The 24,967-nt window shown below is 42.5% G+C and overlaps 1 protein-coding gene and 1 pseudogene across 3 annotated transcripts in view; one reads left to right on the top strand and one right to left on the bottom strand.

Moving 5' to 3' along the window:
- ITGA6 (integrin subunit alpha 6) overlaps positions 1-3,605 on the bottom strand; it is a 77,238-nt gene extending 73,633 nt beyond the window's left edge. For all 3 annotated transcript variants that reach the window (XM_027588353.2, XM_027588355.2, XM_027588354.2), the window contains exon 1: positions 3,202-3,605. In XM_027588353.2, the coding sequence (XP_027444154.1) occupies positions 3,202-3,383 (182 nt within the window). In that variant the 5' untranslated portion in view covers positions 3,384-3,605. The remainder of the gene's footprint in view (positions 1-3,201) is intronic.
- Positions 3,382-24,967, top strand: part of LOC113920350 — an 81,513-nt pseudogene continuing 59,927 nt past the window's right edge.

The raw sequence follows: 24,967 nt of genomic DNA, 5'->3' as shown, positions 1-24,967 counted from the left end.
AGTTCCCCCAAAAAGATAACAGACTAGGGAAAACCCAGAATTGCTCTGTAAGAATATCTTATAGATTTCTTCCTTCTAGGTTCTGCCTTATAGTCAAACATAGATCCATCTCTTCCCAGAACAGCTAAGAGTGATGCTTCATAGAATGGACATACCCACAGATATTATCCCACACGGTCTACCTGGAAGGGGTGGTAACTCAACCTTAACTACCTAAGAGAAATGAAAAGATCCCAAGGAGGGCACACCCTGACCTCAGTAACTCAGACAACTATCTCATCATCATTCGGAGTCTCAAACTTCCTTAATGCACAGCCTTAAAAACCTGAGTGAAGTTTTACAGTCTCTAGCTCTGTTTTATAGTCCCCAAAGTTTTACCAACACCCAACACGTTCTAAAGGCTCTCAGATACATTATTCTGTTATAAAATCATAACTAGAGTTCAAGATGGCATTAAATATTTAAATAGCACTGTAGAAAATTTAACCCACAGAAATCTATGGCAGTTTCTCTAATAGTGCATTCATCCGATATTCCCGCATATCTTCACTTCTCCTGCCTCAATAAAGTCCCTTGTTCAGCCTATTTAGTTTATCAGTCTAATTAAGACCAATTAAAGTTAGATTCCTTGGGACATGGGTTTCATAAATGTGACTAAGACTAAGATTATCAATTACCCCACCTACAATAAACTTTGACTTTGCTCTTTGGCAGTCAGACTCAGAATGGTTAACACCTGTCCAGTAGCTGGCACACAGTAGGAATTCAATTAGTGCTTCTCAATGTATCACCACTAACAGTCACCGCTTAGTCAGCAAATCCCCAGGCCAGGCAGGAATTAAGCATTGTGCATGTGGTCTCTTACTCCTCACAACAACCTAATTAAATATCTCCATTTTACAGATAAAGAAACTACAGCTTAAAATAAATTAACAGCTGCTACATGGCCCAGAAGGAATTTGGGCTCAGGTGTGTGTGTGTGTGTGTGTGTGTGTGTGTGTGTGTGTGTGTGTGTGCGTGTGTGTGTGTGTGTGTGTGTGTGTGTCTCTGTCTCTCTCTCTCTCTCTCTCTCTCTCTCTCTCTCTCTCATCAGTTCCCCGCTGAACTTTTCCACAGAGTGCAGAGTTTAGGACACTGGACCAGAAGTTGTGGGGTCTCAACTCACTGGCTGTTATTTACACCCACATCCGTTACAGACAAAGGTGACAACTGATGTGATTACGGCTTGTGTGCGTTGGTTCTCCTGGGAGGGCCAAAGCTGCTCCTGAAGCTGGAACACTTTACCAAAAGAAGGGGACGGGACAGAATTTAACATAAACCACAGCCCCCTACAGTGTGGTTACTGCCACACTCTTAAGCTCTAGGGAAAGATACACTCCTGGGTCTGATTAGCCACTCCCCTCTGTCAGCCTCCTAAGCAGAGCATTTCTAGAAGGCAGCAGACTCCAATGACAGGCTTATTCTTACCCACAGGATCACTTGCAGTGGCAATAATAGCAGTAACAAGTTTTAGCAAGCATGCTGTTTAGTGACAGAGATTCCTGGCTAGCATCACATTTTACAAGTCTCCATCCCAAAGATATTTTCTTGGCCCAGTACATCCCCTTCACAATGTTGGCTTGAACAACTATTCCAAGGAAGCCATCACCTTCAGCAGGCGTCAGGTGCCAGGGAATACCAGGCTGAATGTTTTCCCTCTGCAGGCCCACAACCACTGCAGCTCTAACCAGTTCAAATTCTCCACGTGGGTGGATGCACATTTACACACCCCTAAGTATTCAGAGACACTAAACGTCATCCATTAACTGAGGTAACACTAACCACCTTTCATTTCAGATTTACAGCTTAACAATTATTTCTCCCTAGAGAAGGCAGAGCATAAACAGCTAGCCAGCCCGGCGGACCACCAGCCCTCAGTCTCCCCACCCCCAACGAATTTCTTTGCCTCACTAGCAGGTGTTACCAGAAAAATCTGACATTAAGATTCACCAATTCCAAAGTTGTTAATTGCAGAAATCAAGAGGTTTCCTCCAACTCTAAATCCCATTCAACCCTCATAAACACAAAGTCCTCTCTTTACGTGGCTACACTTTGCTTTCTCTGGTCTGTTGGTCCCGGAAGGACCTCGGTTCAACTAAAAGCCTTAGGGGAGGAGGGAACTTCGGTGAGTTTATTTTTCAGTAGCACAGATCAAGACGAAGGCCTACAGCCATTATGACGGACTAAGCTCCCAAACCCTCTCTAGCCTAAAGAGTTTGATCATATGGGAACCAAAGACTGTCTAAGAAAGAAAAAGAGAAGCTAAGCAGTGCCAGTCTCTCCACTTTCTCCCGGGAGGAACACAGCTATACTATTGGGGCGGGGGGGGGGGGGGGGGAGGTAGTGATCTTCCAAACTGTGTTTGGAAAGCCCCAGCCCAGATCGGATATTTTGCTTTAACCCCTCGGCTTGGGCCTGCCCAATGCAAGGGCCCAAAGGGTCTTTGGGTACCGCCGGGAGGGGGAACCGAGCACACCACTCACAGGGTCTTGTTTTCTCAGCTTATCTAGTCATGCGAACAGGTGCTTGGTCAATTCCATCTTTAAAAAGGGGGGGAAGGGGTATGTAAGAGTAGCTCCCACAGGAGCGCCCGCCGTGCGGGGAAAGCCACGCAGGACAGAATGAAAAGTGGCTCTCCAACTTCTGCGGGGCTCCCGAGTCTGCGGGGAAGCCGGGTGTTGCGTGAGGTTGGGAAAGGCCTGGATCTTCCGGAACAACACTCGCAGCAAGCCCACAGCAGCGACACGGCGACCCTACCCCCCAGGGTCACCCCCCCACCCCGCGCCCCAAACACACACGTGAAGCTCAGCAAAGCGTGCCACCTGCTGGGTTCCCAGCAAACATGCCCGAAGGGAAGGACGGCCGGAAAACACTTTGTTTAAAAAGAAAAAAAAAGTAAACTCTCCCGGGGCCGAGAACAGCCCCGCCTGGCACAGGGGCCGCGGTCTGCGGGGCTCGGCCCCGGGTCCTCCAGTTTCTAGGGCTGAATGGGGGGAGGCGCCGCGACGGGTTGCGCGGCTGGTCCCGCTTCCCCGGGGGCCGGCGGAGTCCCGGGCAGGGCAGCGGCACCGGCAGGGCCGGCGGGCGGGAACGCGGCGCGCCCTCGCCCCTGCTCGCGCGCGGGCCGGCGCCCTGGCGGGGGTGGGAAGTCGGGCAACTTACAGCCGCCTGTCCTCAGGCTCCAGCTGCCGGTGCATGGCCAGCGAGAAGCCGAAGAGGCTCCCGGGGTCCCCCGTTTTCCGGATCACATTGTCCTCGCGGGTGTCCAAGTTGAAGGCGGCGCCGAGCCGAGGCAGGAGCCACGCCGACAGGTAAAGCAGCCACAGCTGCCCCGCGGCCGCCATGGGCGGACGCACCGGGAGGGGGAGCGGGAGCCGCGGCGGCCGCCCTGCACTCCGGGCCGGGTTCGAGGCTGCCGCGCTGCTGCTGCCGCCGCCGCCGCGGCCACCTTCGTCTCCTCTGGCCACCGCGCCGGCCCCACCCCCGGGACGAGTCGCGCTAGCCGCCTGGTCGCTCCCCCTCGCGGGCAGCTCCCGACCGCTGAATGAGCCCGTTGTTCTCTGGAGACTCACAGGCGTTTTATCAAGTGACGAGGACGCCGGCCCCGCCCCTCCCCTCCCCTCCCCAGCCCTCCCCCCCCCTCCCCTCCCCTCTCCTCCCCACCCCTCAGGCCCCTCCTCGCGCGCCGGCCGCCCGGCACCGCTGCCTGCACCTTCCCCGCCGGCCTGGCTGCGCGGCGTCCCGGCGCTGCCCCTCCCCGGCCAGCCGCTCGCCTGTCCCGCCGCCGCCTACCTGGCCGCGAAGCAGGCGTGGGAGACCGGGGTGCTCCGGGGAGGCGAACTCCCGGCCCAGCAGCCCCATCCTGGGGGTCCTCCGGGAAAGAAGCATTGGAATTGTGGTTGCCATTCGGCGCAGAGCCGCGTTTACTACCTGTTCGCAAGAAGTACTGGTGATGCGCCGGCCCCGATCTCCTTAAGCAGCGGATTCTCACCAACCGAAACCCACGTGCAAATGCTCGCTTCATTCAGTCCACAAGTGCTTCTGGAGCGCTTAACGCTTGCCAGATACTTGGGGAAGGGAGCTGTATGGATTGTTTTCAGCCCCCAAAGAACTAACCGTCAAAAATGATAATAGCCCAAACTCTAATAGTGCTGTACAATTTATATAGCTCATTTCATAGCTCATTTAGCCCTCCTAACAATCCGCAGATTAGAAAACTGAAGCTCAGCCTTGACCCTGAGCACCCAGGGATCCGCCCCGGTGAAAAGGAGAGCTTTTGGGAGAAGTCACACCGGTGTCAGCAATTTAAAACTTGGTTTCTAGGTGCTCTGAAGCGGAGAAGCAGCTCCTCAACAGTGAAGGATGGGTGTGTAAGGTGGTACCTACGAGCTCAGGAGCCCTTCTTTCCTGCCCCAAATTCCCAGAACTAGATCCTCGCTAAGAGGCAGCTCGGAGCTCTGTGTGGGTGGCCTAAAGGCTCCTGCCTCCAGAGCATGGGGTGGGGCCTCCAGTGTGGTGTTGACCTCCAGGGCAACTTTATTGGCAGGGGGTCTTAAGCAGGGGAGAGAGAATTCAGGGTTACTGTGAAATTGGGGTGACAAAAAATTTTACTTTTTTATTTTTATTAACCTCTGACATTTAGCCCTTCCTTCCATTATGAATGGAGGCAACACACCACAGTGGCAGTAGGATAAGTACCTATGACTTAGTCTCCAGTAAAACCCATAGATTTGTTTGTTTTTTACATCACAGTATAGTTGTTGCAATATCTTCAATTACAGTAGTTGTTAGGTAGACCCTCCGCTAGACCTTGTTATGCAATAGGCCAATTAAAAAGTGTATATATTGCTACAACAGTTTTTTAAAATATTTTGTTAACTATTTCAAAATAATTGGTTTCCTTTGCAATCCCATGTATTTTATGCTTTTAAAAACCTTGCTCTGAAAGGGGATTCATGGTCTTTGGCAGCCTGACAAAAGGGGTCCCATGGCATTAAAAAAGTTTAAGAAGTGCTAGCCTGAAGGCTCCTGGAATGCCTTGGGGAGCCTGCCTTGGAATCTGATATCCCTGCATTAGAAACAGAAGCAGAGTACAGTCCCAGGGAAGACCTGGAGTTCCGTGTGTGCACGTGGGGATAGGGATGGGGGTGCCCTTCCCCTAAAGGCATATTTGTACCAAGGGAGTGGCCCACCCCGCACAAAAATGCTGCCTGAACGTCATCAAGGGTCCTCGGGTGGTAACAGCTTCCAGAGCAAGTCCCTCAGCATAGGAGGGGTAGGTCCCACTTGTCTACCAATCCATAACGCCAGTCAAGTACAGGCAGAAGTGGGGTGCAGTGAGTTCAAATCAGTAGACAATGTGGGAGATCACACTGTTTCCACAAATGTGTAATAACCTTGATAAGATTGTGAAACTGTTGGAAACTAATCGAGTAAGCTAAGAAACATCTGTATTATGATTTTTCATGCAAGATAGCTTTTTTTCTTCATGTTGAGCACATAACTATTCCCGAGAAACAGGCCCAAGCTATTAGAGCACAGTGAGCCTCACTGCCGGCCGGGACCCAGTGGGAGCCATTGACATGGCTGTAGGGTTGCTGAAATACTGCTTGATAAAAGCTCTGCCCTGAGCTCCCCCGGTTCAACTGCCCCCACCCTGGCCACTTTCCTAGGACTCACCAGCCTCCGCACAATAAAGCAACTAAAGGTTTAAGCCCATAAGCCTTTGTGCTGCAAGGTTGGGTATGTCCATGTCATAGCACCTGTTAATGATACAGAATATGAATATCACTCCTTGCATCCAAGGGTAATTCTGTGCACCATTCACTGCTTCCTTCCCAAGATATGTTTATGAGATGACATTTGAATAGCCAGTTACCTATTTGATCCCAAATATTGATTGTGCTCAAATTGACATTTTCAATAATGTGAAATTTAAAACAGCAACTAACTATAGGGTGCTACTGAATTGATTGGGAAAAGGAAGAGATAAAGAAAAATAAGGATGAGAGAGTTGTACTGGAGTGTTCCGAGTGCCCATCACCGATGGAAAACGTTCAAACACACTCCTACCTTTCACCTATCTCCTGCCTAGGATGCCAAACATACTTGCAGCTGAATCAAACTCAGACTTTTAACAATAATCTCTTTGAAGACTGTCAGCTTTTCCTGATTAACTGTAACAGTCAAGTTTTGTGAATCAGTTGTCATTTCCATGGTAAATAGGGTTAGGCTAATATAGGAGAGCAGTATCTTATGAAAGGGAGTTGTAGAGGTCCTTCAGGATCTGCTGAGGATATTGTCAGTGTCTGGGGCTGAAGAAATGAAAGAAGCAAGAAATCTAAAAATTGTGAGGTCAAGACCTGGGGAGGGAAGTACATAGTTTTAATGAAAAAAAATGAATCTGGGACAAGAAGATACTTGTCTGGAATGAAACAGAGAAAGTTAGCTTGTTGATAAAGGTGTGCTGACTCTACGGGGCATGGCGTGCCTGCGTGCGTGTGTGTGTGTGTGTGTGTGTGTGTGTGTGTACACACACATTGCAAGAAGGGCTCTACAGATCCAGTTATGAAAAAATCATGTCATGTTCCAAAAAAGGCTGATTGGAAAACAAACAGGAATACCTAAGAATATGATTATAAAATCATAGAAGATACTTCTACAAACTGAAAAATTTAAATAAAAAGGGCAGTGGAAGCTTTGAATAGATATTTACTCAGAGGAGAGCTTTTGAATTATATTTTACCAATACACTTTTCAAAAGAAAATTATTTGTTCTATATCCCACCTTTGGTAGGGGAGCTTTCAAATAATTTTAAACTGTTGGTCACCTGCAGAGAAGTCAAAGAAACTCATGTCATGCCTGAAATACTTTCCATTTCCTGGGACCTACTGTAATCATTTTGCTATCAAGTTCACTGCTGTACTGACTTCATCACCAATAGCAGAGAATATCACATTTGCTGCTTTTTAGGCAACATGGGAACTAGCTATGGAAAACTTCTCTTTATTCTCTTTTTGTGGTTGCATTATACTGATGGTTTTACATATTCTCTAGAGCACATGATCTGTGGAACCCAAGACCCTTGCTCTAAATTCAGCTTCTGTTCCAGCCTGGCCCGATGACCTTAAATCATTTAATCTCTCTCTGCCTGCATTTCCCCAGCTATGAAGTAGGGATAAGGAGAGCATCTACCCCCAAAGAACTGCCTTGCCTTAAGGATTAGTAAAGTTAACAGGATCTGAAGCACTTGAAATGTTGTATTAAAATCAGAATTTCCACTTGTATACAGACTTTCAGAATCTGACTTTCACAAGTTAGGCATTGACCCATGATAAACATACAGTTTTGTGAACTAGACATATGTAGTAAACTTTTCCAATAGGGATTGTACTATTCGATGCCAGATTTTATGTTTCAGAAAAAGAAAAAGAGTTTTCCATTTTACTCTTTTGTCTCTTTATACAAGTGGTCAGGGGTTTGCCTTCCTCACTGAACCTTACTGCTTTTTGTTTGACATTTCATTTGCTCTAAGTCACAGCACATTTTATAGGGGCAAACCTGCCTTTGGCTGGAATCAGGAGAATCCAAATTGCTAGCTATGCCTTAGTTTAAGACCCAGATCTATTTCTTCTGGTTTTATTGAAAGATAATTGACATATAGCATTGTATAAGTTTAAGGCATACAATATGATTATATATATATATAAAACTATGTATATATAACTATATATAAAACTATATATATATAGTGAAATAATCACCACAATAAGTTTAGTTAACCCCTGCCACTTCACAGGTCAATTTTTTCCTTGTGATGAGAACTTTTGAGATGTACTTTTTTAGCAACTTTTAAATATAAAATACAGTATCATTAACTATAGTCAGCATGCTGTGCATTAAATCCCCAGGACTTATTTATGTTATTAACTGGAAGTTTGTACTTTGGACAACCCCCCTTCCCAACCTCTACTTGTGGTAACCACCAATCTGTTCTGTTTCTGTGAGTTTGGGGTTTGGGAGATTTTTTAGATTTTACATATAAGTGAGATGTTACAATATTTGTCTTTCTCAGTCTGACTTATTTCACTTAGTATGATGTCCTCAAGTTTCATCCATGTTGTCACAAATGGCAGGATTTCCTTCTTTTTATGGCTGAGTAATATTCTGCTGTATATATGTATATAAATACTCACACCATGTTTTCATTATCAATTAATCCATCAGTGGACATTAAGGTTGTTCACCCAGATATATTTTAAAGCAAATTTCAGGGCACCTGGGTGGCTCCATTGGTTAAGTATCTGCCTTTGATTCAGGTCGTGATCCCAGGGTCCTGGGATTGAGCCCCACGTTGGGCTCCCTACACAGTGGGGAGTCTGCTTCTCCCTCTCCCTCTGCCTGCCGCTCTTACTGCTTGTGCTCTCTCTCTCTCGCTTTCTCTGTGTGTGTCAAATAAATAAAATCTTTTTAAAAAATAAAGTAAATTTCATTTGAGTATTTCTAATTCATTTATAATGAGCTCATTAAAATGTTGCAGAGTATTTCACATTGTCATTTTAGGTGGGATTCTTTTTTTAAAGTTTGTTTTGAGGGAATTTTTCTAAGCCAAGAAGCCACATTTTGCCAGCCAGCAATAAACTAAGCCTTAAATGAATCATGTTAAATTTAAAACTGAGCTCCCAAGGCTGAGATGAAACCACTGCTTGGAAAATTTGGTTCTCCATCCCACCATCATCAGAAACAAACATGAAGTTATGTGTATCTCATGCCACACAAAATGTAGTCTTTTTTATTTATTTATTTTTTAAATGTTTGCCTTTTTTTTAATTTTATTTATTTATTTGAGAGTGAGAGAGAGAGAGCCCAAGAGAGGGTAGAGTCAGAGGGAGAAGCAGACTCCCTGCTGAGCGGGGAGCCCGATGCGGGACTCCATCCCAGGACTCCGGGATCACGACCCGAGCTGAAGGCAGTCACTTAACCAACTGAGCCACCCAGGCACCCACAATGTAGTCTTTTTTAAAATTCAATTGTAATTGACATACAGTGTTGTATTAGTTTCAGGTATACAATATAATGATTCAACAATTGTATACATCACTCCTTGCTTATCACCATAATTATTCTCTGAATCCCCTTCACCGATTTCACCCATCCCTCCACTAACCTCCCCTCTGGTAACCACCAGTTTGTTCTCTATATTTAAGTGTCTGTTTTTTGGTTTGTCTCTTTCTTCTTTGTTCCTTTGTTTTCTCTCTTAAATTCCACATATGAGTGAAATCATACGGTAGTTGTCTTTCTCTTTCTTATTTCACTTAGCATTATACCCTCTAGATCCATCCATATTGTTGCAAATAGCAAGATTTCGTTCTTTTTTTATTGCTAAGTATTATTCCATTGTATGTATACACCACGTCTTCTCTATCCATTCATCTGTTGATGGACATGTGGGTTTCTTCCATATCGTAGCTACTGTAAATAATGCTGCACTAAACATAGGAGTGCATATATCTTTTTGAATGACTAATTTCATTTTCTTTAGGCAAATACCCAGTAGTGGAATTACATATGGTAATTCTATTTTTAATTTTTTTGAGGAACCTTCATACTGTTTTCCACAGTGGCTGCACCAGTTTGCCTTCCCACCAATAGTGCATGAGGGTTCCTTTTTCTTCAAGTCTTCTCCAACATTTATTGTTGCCTGTGTTTTTGACAGTAGCCATTCTGACAGTGTGAGGTGATACCTCCTTGTGGTTTTGGTTTGCATTTCCCTGATGATGAGTGATGTTGAGCATCTTTTCATGTGTCTGTTGGCTATCTGTCTGCCATCTTTGGAGAAATGTCTATTCATGCCTTCTGCCCATTTTTAAGGGGATTACTTGGGTTTTTTTGGTGTTGAGTTGTATAAGCTCCTTATATATTTTGGATATTAACCCCTTATTGGATATATCTTTTGCAAACACATTCTTCCATTTGTTGGGTTTTCTTTTTGTTTTGTTGATGGTTTCCTTCACTGGGTAAAAGCTTTTTATTTTGGGGCGCCTGGGTGGCTCAGTTCGTTAAGCGACTGCCTCCCGCTCAGGTCATGTTCCTGGAGTCCCGGGATCGAGCCCCGCATCGGGCTCCTTGCTCGGCAGGGAGTCTGCTTCTCCCTCTGACCCTCCCCCCTCTTGTGCTCTCTCTCTTTCATTCTCTCTCTCAAATAAATAAATAAAATCTTTAAAAAAAAGTTTTTTATTTTGATGTGGTTGCAATAATTTAATTTTGCTTTTGTTTCCCTTGCCTGAGGAGACATATCTAGAAAATTGTTTCTACAGCTGATGTCAAAGAGATTACTGCCTATGCTCTCTCTCTTCTAGGAATTGTATGGTTTCAGGTCTTCCATTTAGATCTGCAATCCATTTTGAGTTTATGTTTGTGTATTCTATGTGAAAGTGATCCGGTTTCATTCTTTTGCATGTAGCTGTGTAGTTTTCCCAACACCATTTGTTGAAGAGACTATCTTTCTACCATTGCATATTCTTGCCTCCTTTATCGAAGAATTAATTGACCATATCATCGTGGGTTTATTTCTGGGCTTTGTATTCTATTCCATTGATCTCTGTGTCTATTTTTGTGTCAGTGCCATACTGTTTGGATTACTACTGCTTTGTAGTATACCTTGAAATCTGGGTTTGTGCTACTTCCAGTTTTGTTATTTTTCAAGATTGCTTTGGCTATTCGGGGTCTTCTGTGGTTCTGTACAAAGGTTAGGATTACTTGTTCTGATTCTGTGAAAAATGCTGTTGGAATTTTGATGGGGATTGTATTACCTCTGTAGATTGCTTTGGGTAGTATGGACATTTTTACAATATTTGTTCTCCCAGCCCATGAGCATGGACTATCTTTCCATGTGTTTGTGTCATCTTCAATTTCTTTCACCATTGTTTTATAGTTTTCAGAGGATATGTCTTTCACCTCCTTGGTTAAGTTTATTCCTAGGTATTTTATTATTTTTGGTGCAATTGTAAATGGAACTGTTTTCTTAATTTCTCTTTTTGTGACTTCATTATTAGTATAGAAATGCAATGGATTTCTGTATATTGATTTTCTGTATAGTATAAGCCAAACTTGGAGAAGATTTATTTTAAATTGATTTCTTTAAAGAAAAAATTTCTTGCTTCCTATAAAAAGAACTTCAGTGAAAAAAAAAAATAACAAGCTGATTCTGAGTTGGGACTTAGACCAGTGATTTCTGGACTGTATCAGTTCAAGTCAAGACAAGCACTCAAGGAGGTAGCTTAGCCTCAGCCACTTCCCAGCTGAGGGGCTGGAACAAGTTCCTCTACTTCTCTAGGACTCAGTTTTCTAATCCATAAAATGGCCAGAATTCTGATTTCAACCAGGTTGTTCTACCGATTAAATGAATTGTATATATGAGATATGTAGCACAGGGTCTACTCTTAAATATGTAGTGAATAAAATGGTAGCTATGAAAAGGGTAATAAAACAAGAGTAGATTCAGGTAATGGGCATTAAACACAGGGAGAGAGAATATGTAAATGAGGTCACCTGTATCCACGGTCACTTCATGTAAATGGGCAGGATAAACAATTCCTTCCCGTTAGAGCTTGGCAAATAGTCCCTGTCATCCCAGTTTCTCAGTGCTTGACATTTGGATGGAAGCAAGTTCGTGCTTCACACTGGCTCTAGATCACTCGCTTCTCCTGCAGTGTTTGCAGAAGCAACAATGGGCCCCAAAATGGGCACCATAAGCTGGAAAGAGAAAAACAGCTCAGAGGACTAGCCAGCTAGGAGGCCTGGTGGGAGAATAAGATGAAAGCTGAAGGACATTCCCAAACACATTCTTATCTTCCTCTTTTCACAATCTGTTCAACCAGCGGGAGAGTTAGTGCTAAGGATTATCCAAAACCATGACTGATTTACAAATCATTGTTACTGTTTGAAGCTTTAGCTTATCGAATACATCTTGCTGCTAATATTAAAGCAGCTTATACCACTGAATATAAATTGTCAGGGTAGTTAGGAGGACATGCAAATTAATTGGGAAATCAGACCCTGAACTTCAAAATTTCTTCAAAAATTTTGAATGTGGAAAGCAAGCCATTTGCATACAAATAATTAAGTACTCACTATTTAACAAGACTTTTGAAGGCAAGGTAATAAATTCTGCCCTGTGAACATACGACTATATAGAACAAACAACAAAGAAAGCAGGAAAAGAATGCAGAAATTTGGACCACCTAATAGCTGAGAATGTTCCTGTAACAATGGCTTTGCTGTCCCAGATCACATGATTAAAAGTGAGGGGTCGAACAGTTCTGCATTATACAACATATTTCTGGGCAGTCCTGGTGAAAAAGGAGGAAAATGGGCTCACTGACATTTATATCACATTTCATTTTCAAAAGTCATGGAAAATCAGTGCGTTTCCAAAGGCAAAAGCCATTGTCCGATTTTTGTATCCGGAGACATCAAAGCGGGGACTTTTTGCAAGAGAGAATGTCAGGGTCTCTGACCAAATTAAGACTCGGGATATACCAACTTCTGATTTGGTAACCCAGACCGCACCTTCATAGCCTTCTTCAGCTTTGGCCCACAAAGACCAAATTTCCTGCCTCCCAAACCAGGCACTGTATCAGTATACCAGGAGTGAGCTTGATCAAAGGGGTCCTCTGGCAGGAAAACAGTACCAGGAACATTGTATCAATTAGGTTGAGGTGTTCAGACATAAACACATCTGCATGTTCTTCCTGCATACAGAAGGGTGGAAAGCGTCAAAAGGCTAACCAGGGGGATTCCTGCCCTGCCCAATCCAGTGAACCAGGGTGAACTTTTTCAGCCTTGGACCCTACTAGCAAATAAAGTCTCCACCCCAGTGCTCCAGAAGTTTACTTTCCCCGAGTAGCCAACCCACCCCCAGTTGCTATTGGTTACAGAAAAGTTTGGGTAAATGCCACTTTGGGGGAAAAGAAGGTAAGAGAGTATGGGAGACAGTCAGCTCTTTGATTTTGAAGGGCTATTAGAATTTCCTAATTTACACTCTGTAAATAACCAAAATACATTTATTTCTCTGAGACTTTCTTTATGTGCTGACTACAGTCATCTAGCAATGTCTATAGTGGTTATAAATAACCTTAATCTGTATTTTTTAAATAATTTAAATGGAGGAAAAACAGCTTTAGTGTTATGTGTATTTTAAAATATATATATTCCAAGGTTGAAATCTTTGCAAGTGTTAATTGAAAGTATATATAGGAGATATATATATATATATCTCCTAGAATACATATATATATTCTAGCCATTAACCACTTACAATAAATATTCAAAGAGGAGAGTAGCATTGAATAGATACCCTGACCATCTGCCCAGGCACTCCCTTCCCAGACTCCATCAACACTCTGCATACACCTCTCTCCCACTTCATATTGAGTGATACTGTGATTCATCTGCTTACAGAACTGTCTGCTACTAAACTTAGTTCCTTCAAAGTGGAGTCTGAGCTTTATTCATTTTTGTATCTCTCGTATGAATACCTAGTCCTGGAACACGGAAGCTACTGAAAAATGACTGACTGTGGTAGCTAAGGTTTTCACTTTTATGCCAGTAGGCTTCTTTAAAGTTGGAGGGGTTTTTCTTGTGTGTTTGTTTTATTTTAAAGAAAATGTGTCTCCCTTGTACTACATGCTTAAAATAGAGCATACCCAACAGTATACTTTATTCAAAGGGCACATCCTCCCTACCCAGATTCCTCTAAAGATCAGTAATTCTCATGGAAAACAAACAAAGAAACAAAACACTCCTGCATCAAGTCAGCCAGTTAACAAGGCACTGTTCTGGATTCAAGGTCTCCGATGATCTAATCCAACCAACAGTTCAAAGACAGGTAGAAAAAAGTGAAAGTGAACTGCATCATCTGGAGTGGAAATTCTTAGGGTTTTGGGGAGGCTAGAGGGAGAGTGGAGAGGAGGTGGGAAGATTGAAGAGGGGGAAATGAAGGCTGAAAATCCAGAAGTTCTTTGAACAAAGAAAGCAGGGTCCTTGGAGAGCTAGATCCCCTAAATTGGAAAATATATTTGTTTCACTCTTTGGTCTGCTGTCCCAAAGTCCTCACAGTGCTGCCAGCATCAGTGTGCCTCATCCTTTAGTCACCAAATAAGAAGAAGACATGGTGTCATGAAATGGGAAGGGTGCAGGTGCTATGCTTCCCTAACCTCCCCCGAGCTCTACCACCCAATCCTCCCAACAGTGTATCCCTGGGGCAGTCTACACCCTGCCCTCTCCCCATTCCAGCTGTACATGCCTAACTAGGAGGAATCTCAATGCCAGCTAGACCTTCTCAGGAAAAGATTTCTGGGAGAAAGCATGCATGGAGTATACATGGCAGTCCCAGCGGAGGCTCATGAGCTTGAAGCAATACTACCAATGTGACTTTTTACTGCAATGAAAATCAAAAGACTGGAGAAAATAGGCTTCTGTTTGCACCTGCAAGGATGATATGTTATGGTTCAGAATCACAACTACAGTTTACATAGAATTCTGGAGACACAGTCAGTGGGTGAGGGAGGATGGTCATAGCAATAAAATGACAAAGCATGAGGTGAACAGTGGGAAAAGGCATCTAGTGTGTGAGTCCCAGGGTTTAATACTTAGAGACTAAATTTTTTTATATAAACATCCATTTTCTCTGGGATTTATTCAAGGTTGATAGTAAAACTGTCAGCCAAGGGTTATCTATTTGGAACCTGTGCAATTACTCTCAATCATATATTCCATTTAATGAATCTCTCAATTGTTACTAAATATTAAGCATTCAGGGCACACCAGGGTTTACTATTATTAAATTAATAAATACCAAGTACTATTAAATTACTAAATAAACTAAATATTACTAAACTATTTAGTTTATGTTAATTATATAAACTAAATAATATATATTAATATATTAAATACTAAATATATTAAACTAAATTAAATTTAGTTTATTAAATATTACTAAATATTATTATTCAGTGCATGCTCAGTGTATGCATAAGGGTTACTTGAGAGTTTTCTTCCATATTTTTTTCCCACCATTGGGTAAGAGATTTGAGAAATGACTTATAATACTGAATTCTTTCTCAGAGTTCTAAGGTCACAAGTGTTTGAGGAAGACTCAGGATAGACATGGATATTTTGACTTTCCTCTCATTGAGAGGTGGGGTCTAACTCCCTTACCCTTGAATCTGAACTGGCTTTAAGGATTTCCTTGACTAATAAAAATTAGCAGATGTGACGTTCTGGGACTTTACAGGCTGATGCATAAGGAGCCTTATAGCTCATTCCTGGGACTCTTGGAACACTCATTCTTGGACTCTGGGCTGCCAGGTAAAAAGTTCAACTTCTTTAGGGGAGCAACCTTGAGACCACATGGAGAGGGAGAGATCCAACTGAGCCCAGCCTTCAGCTGTCCATGGCAAAGTGCCAGGTATGGGAGTGAAGCTATCTTGGACCCTACAAACCTGCCCAGACACCAGCTGAATACCACCAAGTAATCCCTGTTGAGACTATGTGGAGCAAAAGCAGCACGCAGCCAATCCCTGCCTGGCTTCCAAACCCACAGAATTGTAAGATATTAATAAAGTGGTTATTGTTTTAAGCCACTAAGTTTTAGGATAGTTTGGGATGAAGCAATAGCTAGCCAAAACAGATGTAGTATAAAGTTGCCATGTGGGACTCCTCTGAGGGTAGTCATCAACTTCTAATCAGCTGGCCCCTCCTCTCCACAGTGGGAGCAAGTCCACGGTGCTAGGCCATGGTTGGCAAACCCACTAGGTCATGCTCCTAGAGAAATGAGATCAGTTATACTTGCTTAAAGGTAACTAGATAGAGTTTTGAGGGTGATGATTTCATGGCTCCATAACTAATTCTCAACACTCAATAATAGATCCAAGGCATGTACAAAGAGGGTAGGCTTTGTACAGTTTCTCCTAGCCTCTAGCACGGAGGATAGGAGAAGAGCAAGAAGCAGCTCTGTCTGGCATTGTCTAGTGGGTAATAGCTTCCACTGGTCCACATGGTGCTCCCTGACCCAATTTTTACCTTCGAGAGTCTTTTATCGTCCCTAGTTCCCAGTAGTGTTTTATATATATATATATATCTCCATTATCACACCATATTTTAAAATGGCACTGCAGAGTGTCTGGTGAGCAGGAGGGCAAATCCCAAAGTGTCATTCCAACACTGAGCATAAGATTCCCTACATAAGGGAGGCTGTCTAAAACCTTAGAAGATCCCCCACCAATGTCTCTCAGCCTCCCTCTTCATTAATGGCCTTCCCCCACCCCCCCCACCCCCACCAGCTCTAGTTTCATTTTGTGAAAAGGTTCACTGCCTTATGTGCCATGAGCAGACAAGCTTATCGAATGAACTGTAAATCTAATCAGTTTGGCACAGGGGTTTCATGGGAGCCATGTAAACAATAGCTGGAGTTGTGTTAAGCTTCACTGACTCCAACTGATTCCCAGTTTGGTTCATTTGTGCAGAACAGTTGGAGATACAAAGCCAAGCCCATTAATTTCCAGAGAGCAGTTCTAACCGAGGAACGAGCTGTCATTCCCCAGGAGGCTTTCATTCCAAGCTCTAACTACAGGATTTTATTTAAGGCATAAGGTATGTCTTCGTGTTACTCAATTTCTTTCCATTTCCTCAATATTCCGTATTTCTAGGGAGATTGTGGCAACTCTTGTTGAAATTGGAATCCTGTGGAGAAATGAGCAGAGAACGTCTCCAAGTTCCCATGGCCCCTCATAATAGTGATCAAAGTGTGGTCCTGAGTCCCCACCCATGAATTGTTCTTAACATCCTTGTGCCCCAGGTTACCTCTGAAAAACGGGCTTAATTAGCTTCAGCAACTAGTTCAGTTCTATTTCTCATCCGTATACTTTTACAGCAACACATTCATTTTTTTATGTGAATTACACCCTCAAGATTGTAAAGTTTAGTAGTTACAGTGCTGAAGTCACACCACTTTTCAATCTCTTAAATAGCATATGCTTCGTTTCCAGATGGAAAAATGAATATTCACCACAGATCCATTAGGAATACCAATTTCCCATCACTCCCTAGCATTGGGCAATGCAGTTATAATACTGTGCTAATTTAAGGCATTTTCTGGTCCTCTGAGCCTCGTATTTACATACCAGCTGAAACTGCAAGTGGAAATGAATGGAGATGATATTTGCCTTATCTCAATTTTTCTGTGAGAAGGAGAAAAGCACTTAAGCTTGAAATAAGCAGATGTGAAAACACTTCTCACTAATCAAAATGTTTACCACTAGGTTAGAAGAGGCTGCCTGTTTAGAGGCATTGAACCTGATCTGTATACTTAGCAAGATAAGTGTATTTAGTGTGACAGAACCTTGGAGCAGAACCTTTGCAGCTTAGTTCAGATGACAACAAGCAATACCATATTTCTTTATCAGGCTTTTCACAGTTCATGAACTAGAATTTCAAGAGTGCCTCGTGCATCTATTCACTATAGACTCTCACACCAATATACTCGCAACTTCAAGTCACCATACCCAGAAGTAGTAGAGAGGAAAAAATGTAAAGAACAATGTCACTACAAGATTCAGAGAACTAGCTCTGTAAAAATATTTCATATTAAATTATAGAAACCTTAATTGGAATAAAGGAAATTAAGTATCTAATATTCTGGAAGACAACAAAAATTGTGCAGTTGCTCTCAATTTGATCCCAGGCAGTTGAAAATACTCATAACAGGAAACTTGCAAGATAACATATAGGAAGATGGCAGGAGATTGCCAATGTGATTCTGTAAAGAGGTTGGTGTAACAAACGAGTCTAGAGATCTACCTGCATTTTCTTGAATAAGACCACCGTGGTTTAAAAATCACAGAATCCCACCTCAAACTAGCTTAAGCTATACAAGTGGTACTCAACAAAGGTTGTGGAATTAAATATCACAATAATAACTAACACTTATGGGATTTTTTACCATGCAATAGGTAGCTCCCAGCAAACATTTTACATTGACTCATTCATTTAATCTTCACAATAACGGGTATCAGAAATATTCTTAGTGGTCCCATTTTACTCATGAGGAAACTGAGGAGCAGCAGGGTCGCATAAGTCCCCCAAGTTACACAGATCAGAAGTGCTGAAGCCAGGGATGCCTGGGTGGCTCAGTCGGTTAAGTGCCTGCCTTTGGCTCGGGTCATAATCCCAGAGTCCTGGGATCAAGCCCCATGTCGGGCTCCTTGCTCAGTGGGGAGCCTGCTTCTCCCTCTGCCTGCCGCTCTCCCTGCTTTGTGCACTCTCTCTCTCTCTCTCTCTCTCTCTGACAAATAAATAAATAAAATCTTAAAAAAAAATAAAAGAAGTGTCGAAGCCAGCGATCTGATCCCAGGCAGGCCAGTTCCAGAGCCTGCATACATGACTCCCACCCCTAACCAATTCCCAGAATATGTGACTTTTTAAAGTTACCAATCAAGAAAAAGTGTTATCTTTTGACTTTATTTTGGTAATGAGTTGGAGTCATGGCTTTCATACTGAAATCACAAGGCAGTAGTGGTCAATGGGACAGTGTCTACCTGCGATGTTCTGAAGAATAAAAAAAAAAAAAAGGAAAGAAAGTCCAATGGGGTTCATTCTTAAACTCTATCTCAGTCAAGGGGCACCTGGGTGGCTCAGTTGGTTAAACGTCCAACTCTTGATTTCATCTCAGGTCATGGTCTCAGGGTCGTGAGATCGAGCCCTGCCTTGTACTCAGCAGGGAGTCTACTTGAGATTCTCTCTCCCTCTGCCCCTCCTTCTGCTTGCTCATTCTGTCTCTCTCACTCTCAAATAAATAAATAAATCTTTGCAAAAAAAAAAAAAGAACCTATCTCATTCAATATCAGTATTTATTAGGTAGACAAAAAAAAGAGTTAGAATGTATTTCCTCAATTTTTATATGCTAATGACTTTAGTGAAATTGTTAATATCCTGGAAGACAATGGAAATTCAAACTAACTCTCAGAAAAATGGGGGAAATATTCCATTAAAACTATTCAATTCACTTTAGATGTCCCAGAGATGTTTATTAATCACAGTGCCAAACAGTCATTCCAAACTTGCATGTGCTCTGAGTGACAACCTCGCACGTCCAGCACAGGTGATTGGATGCAGACGAACCCCTGACCTGGAAATGTTGGATTGCCTTTGGGTCACAGTCGGTCCAGAGGCTGGAGTGGCCTATCAGATCCTCACTCTTGGGAGTTTACTCTGGACAACAGAGTGACCCAGTTGGCAACAGTAACTTAAGTTGACAAATTATGATGTAGGGAAAGGAAAGGAGAGGCCATTGTGACCTTGTGCACGCACAAGCCAAAACTAGGAGGGAGCAGAGCAAGATAGTCCATGGAGAGAGGAGAATGAAGAAATAGAGTGAAAGAGAAAGGGAGAGAGAGGGACGTATCCAGATGAACGTGAGCTATCAGAGCGTGGTTGTGCTTTGTGCCGCCGCAGATTCCGGTGGCTCTCAGGTTCCACTGTGGGCCACAGGTGATCTCACAAGCCCCGTGGCCTTAGAACTCAAGAGGGGCTTTGTTCCTTGCAAACCGAAAAGCCTAACCCGAAAATCAAATGAGTGAAAAGCAATTCATTTCTGGACAAAATCTCTCTATTCCAAAATAGGTTAGGGAAATATACAGAAAGAAAAAGAAAAATGACTTAAAACTAAGAATAATTTACCTATGTGAAACCACTGTTTTAAAAAAACAATACAATACTGACCTATATGTCAAGGGACGTATTATATAAAAATCATGATTTTTTTTAAGAGGTAGGTTTTAAAAAAACTTTCTGTTCTCTTTTAACCAAATCTTACTTGGCACACAGTGTCATTTTTGCAACCCCTTAAAACAAAAAAGATATAGAGATATAGATCTCCAGGAAAGGATTCCAAGAATAATTAAAATTATTAAAGTATGACTTATGTGGAGCTACAAGGAATTGGGTCTCTTTGGCCTAGAGAGAAGAAAGTTAAGGAGTGACTTTTGTCTTCAAAGATATGGAAGCTTTTTGATCACAATTACGTCATATTCATAAAAGTAGGAATGAACTTTGGTCAAAGCTCTCTGTCAAACAGGAGCCAGAGTCTGTACACAGGCTACAGAGAGGCAAGGACTGCCTAATCCTGGAGAGATGTTCAAGAAAAAATTTAGAAAACACATGGAAGTCCTCCATGGTTGACAAATAGAGCTCAGTAGCATCTTTGGGTCTGCGCTGCCAACAACTGTGTAATGGCCGTCTGAAAGGGCCATGGGAAGCCATGAGTCAGATAAGAAGGAAGAAATAGAGTATAGAAGAAAAAGAGAGGCAGAAGAAGAAACAAACAGATAGGGACATATGTCATAGAGGAAGTGGTCAAGTTAGCATTCACTTTTCAGATGATGTCCAAAGGTCACTCTTTGCTCTCTTATTTTGTACAATATAGGATTGTAACAGGGTGGTTCATCATTGAACCACATCCTGGATTAGAAGTGACCCAAGTTGAGCAGGACATCTACAGTGGCCAAGAGTTTAGGCACTTCACACGCAGTCGCCCTGCCTCGCTCTGCCCGAGACCTCCCTCGGGGAGATGCCTGAAAGTCAGGCTACGACTGACTCACCAGCTGCCTTCAGGAACCCACATGAGAGTAGCCCCCCCCCCCGCCCCACCCTGGAGTGGGAATGCCTTGACCCGAATATCACAGCTCTGCCTCTGGGCGAAGGTGTCACTTGAAGGACAGTGGGTGACATGGTCCTCATTTCTAAGGTACCTTGCTGAGGAGGAGAGATGTGAAGGCAGCTACATCCCCACGTTGGAGCTTGGAGGACTAAATCCTAATTCCACGTCCATGTTTATTTCATGAGAAACCCGGAGCATACCACTTTTCTCGGTTCTCCATTTCCATTCCTATAACAAAGGGTAGGCTGACTTCTCTTTGACGATATATCAGGCTACATAGGACGTATACATATCTGACTGAGTTGCTGTGTTTAATTAAAGTTGGGCTGTTTAAGAAAGTTGGGCATTTACAAATGAGAAGAAACTGGTACTCACTACTCAAAATACTTGCTTTATGAACCACTTTAGAGGTCATAAAGCTTTTGTACTAAAAGAGACTTTAGGGATCATGAAACATTCAATCTTCTCATGTGTACAGAGTTGAGGAAACTGAGATTCATAAAGGGTTAGGGCAGAATCAGGATTAGATTATGAGTTTCCCTAATCTCACCAAGTATTTTCCCCAGCAAGCCAGATCAGTAGAGGTGGCATGTTCTTTTTCTCAATGACAAACCAACACACTAGAATTCATAGGGCTTTGCAGTGGAACGTAACCATGGAAGTTATATTTGCCCAGAAATATTAAAGTTGTAGAGCAAACACTTGGCAGAGGCTGAGGTGATTTCATGGCTGTGTCCCAGCATCGAATTCCACAGAGGCTGGATCCTGTCCACTGCCACCCAGGTTCCACCCAAGGGCTTGAGATCCTCCTGGCTCCATACTACTCCTAATCCAGGGGTTTGGATGAGAAGAAACTGAGAGAAAGCATCCCTCCGCCTTGTTGAAGAGGCTCTACCTCGGATTGTGTCTTTCTGTCTCCACAAATTCCTCCTGAAGTCAATCAGTTCAAATCAACTTATTCTAATGTGCCTTCTGTCATACTTGCTCTGGGCTGAGTGTGAATTCAGTTTCATGTTTCATAAGGGAATGAAATTATTCTAAATAAAAACAATGTTTTTAAAAAGTTAAAATATGGCTCACATGCTCACTATGAAAGCAACCTAGACAATAGAAGTGTATAAAACAGAAAGTGACATTTTCCACCCCGTCCAATGCCACTCCCCTGAGATAATCATTGTTAACAGTGGGGTTTACATCCTCCCTTTTATGCGTGTAGGAACATGTTTATAAATATTTGGCTTTCGAACCTTGCATGATTTAAGGAGCTCCTTCTTAAAGATCATAGGTCAAACTCCCTCTTAATAATGTATTAAGCCCTACTTTGGGGACCCTGAAAATAATAATAATGTAAGTATGGAAGAGGTCAAGCTGGCTTACTGTGACTAGCTTGGGCAGGTTACTCCCAACAGGCAACTAAGTCAAATCTGGTCATTTAAAAATAGGACTCCAGCTCTTACTGGAGTTAATAATAAAAACTATGGAACTGAAATTAGTTTCCAGTGCTGTTCTGCTGAGTTGGAGGAGGGTTGCAAGCATAGGAAAGCTCTATTTAATACTAAACTGTATCTTATTTACCATTCATTAGGAATCTACTTGGCACAGTCTCTCTGGAATTCTATGTTCTCTGGTGACTTCTTTTGGTTACACTAAGTAACTATGGCGAGGCAATGTTCCCCTGCTATTTGGGGAAGCGGTTATGACTTGGTCTGATTTGAAGGAACATTCTCTGTAGTCTCACTATGACTAAGGCAAGTGCATACCCAAATACCTGAGGGTTGTGTCTGCACACGCCGTGGTGAGGCCATGTAACCCGAGGTACTATTTACCTGAAAGGCTCCCAGGCTGCAGAGCACTGGACAGCTGTTCAAGAAGGGGCAACTGTACTTGGAAACAATAGTCGCTCCCCACGGTAAGCATTCACGCCACACAGGTCTATGATTAGAAGTGGATAGCACCTTTCAGGCTGACTGCTGGCCCTCATGGTCTCAGACAAGCTATTAGCTTTCACTGAGTCCTTTGTAGCTGAATAGGACACATGGGGGGTAAGGTACAGGGAGTGTGTACTTAGCACAAGTGCTGGACCAGGCTCCGTGCATTGTGGTCTGAGATACCAAGGAGTCCTGGGTAGCCAGAGAAGAAAAAATGTCAAGTCTAAGTGATTGTCAGAGCAAGCCAAAGGCTAAGCGATTTGTGTGATTACCACTCACTTTCCCTCTCAATGAGATATAAACAACTTTGACCTCTCATCTAAATTTCACCACAATTTTCTCTGTGCTCCCAAGTGCCGTCGCTGCCTCAATTTCTTGTTCTGCAGAGGAGGGGTAGCAGTGCCTGTCTCCAAAGGAGGATCGATTGGTTCGTGCCAGAGAGGGGTGTTGAAAATATGGATCAATGGTCACAAAATTTATTTACAACAATCACAAAATGCTGCCCCATTTCTTCTGTTGTTCTGGGATTTTTTTTAAAAAAAATCAATTACTACTTGAAATAAGCTAGGGTGATGTTTCTCAAACTAAGATTCATAAGTCCTGAAAGAATTGTTTTTTTTTAAGATTTATTTATTTATTTTAAAGAGAAAGAGGGAAAGAGAGTGCGAGCGAGAGGAGAGGGAGAAGGAGAGAATCTCGGGCAGACTCCCCACTGAGTGCGGAGCCAGCCTCGGGGGCTCGATCTCATAACCCTGAGACCATGTCCTGAGCTGAAATCAAAAGTCAGACACTTAACCACCTGAGCCACCTGGGTGCCCCTGAAATAATTTTTTAATTCGTCGTTTTCTCTAAGAAAAGTAATACAAGAGCGTTCTGAACCATTGGGATGACCACCTGTGACCAAACCTGTCCTGAGTTCACACCTGCATTTGTGCTTCCAGGAGACTTGGTGCCAAACTTCAATGTTGTGTACAACACTGTACACGAATTGTATACAAGGCAATGTACTAAATTCTTTGGACAACCAATATCATGGATCAATGGATAAAACTTCAAAAACTGTAAAAACTAAAAATAACAGCAGTGACAATAACAAAGCCTCATATATATAATGGTCCTTCATTTTCAAGATCAAAAGAATCAAGTCAACTAGTAAAATGTAAAACAACTAAACACATCTTTCCATTATTAAACCCAACATCAGCAATTTAGTTTCCATAAAATACCATCTATTGCTCCTTTGGATTTTACTGATTTTATAAGTATGGATGTTTAATTGATAAATGCATTTTGGTATTATGCTTACCTAACCGTTCATAAACCTAGTTTTGTGTGTACTTATATTTAAGTAACATTACATTAAAAAAATAATTTGAGTCATCACTTGGGCTAATAAGAATTTTTTTCATGAACAGCAGCCTATAAATTAATTTGGAAAACGCCTAAGGCATTAGCTGCAGTTTGGTTTGTTAAACAGAAAATCTCATTCTAATGTCAGCTATTAAAAAGGAATTTTGTCAGTAACTCTCAAGCAGAGATTTAAAGCTGGTGGATCTTCCTAACATTATTCAGAGTTTTCTTTCCAATGCACATGTGTTCATATAGCCACTTATACACTCATCAAATATTGAATACCTCTACACACTGTGCAGGCATGAAAATGAGAAATATGGTATTATTTTTACCCTCAGGGTCCAGAGCATAGTTGACAAACTGAAAAAAAAAATACCCAATAGAAATCTACTTGCCTGGGAGGTGAGAAGCCTCTTTGGGGAGGAAAGGCCCAACTATATGTGTTCACTCCTGAGCATGTCTACTCAATTGGTGGAATGGCCAAATATGTTATTTATTCCTGTCTTACCCATCTATTCCTGTGAGAGTACCATCCTGCTTTAATCAAAATAACTTTATGATACATTTTTATTGCTATTATGTTTTATTTTAACTTTTATTCTCACAGAGAACTGTGAAACTACAAGATGAATTATTTAAATGTTGCCACTGATAACATAGTCACAACATTCTCGTGCAGAGAATAAAAACAGTACTCAAATGACTGACTGTAGTGGGAGATATCTCTTCTAATGTAGAAAGGGAATGTACCTTTTAAACAGGTAAATAATGGGCAATTCCAAAAAATGCTTTTCACTCCTAAAAAGGCCATTTGGCTAAATCAGGCCTAGTGATATTTCTTTCACCTAAGGGCACAGATGTGATACATCAAGGGAATTTGGAAAATGGAAATAGAAGAAGCCCTTCTTCAAAACCAGGAAATGGCAGTAT

This window comes from Zalophus californianus, chromosome 3 (genome assembly GCF_009762305.2).
Source record: "Zalophus californianus isolate mZalCal1 chromosome 3, mZalCal1.pri.v2, whole genome shotgun sequence".
Lineage (NCBI taxonomy): Eukaryota > Metazoa > Chordata > Mammalia > Carnivora > Otariidae > Zalophus > Zalophus californianus.
The sequence above is the reverse complement of the archived record's forward strand: the minus strand, read 5'-3'. Positions and strand labels throughout refer to the sequence as shown.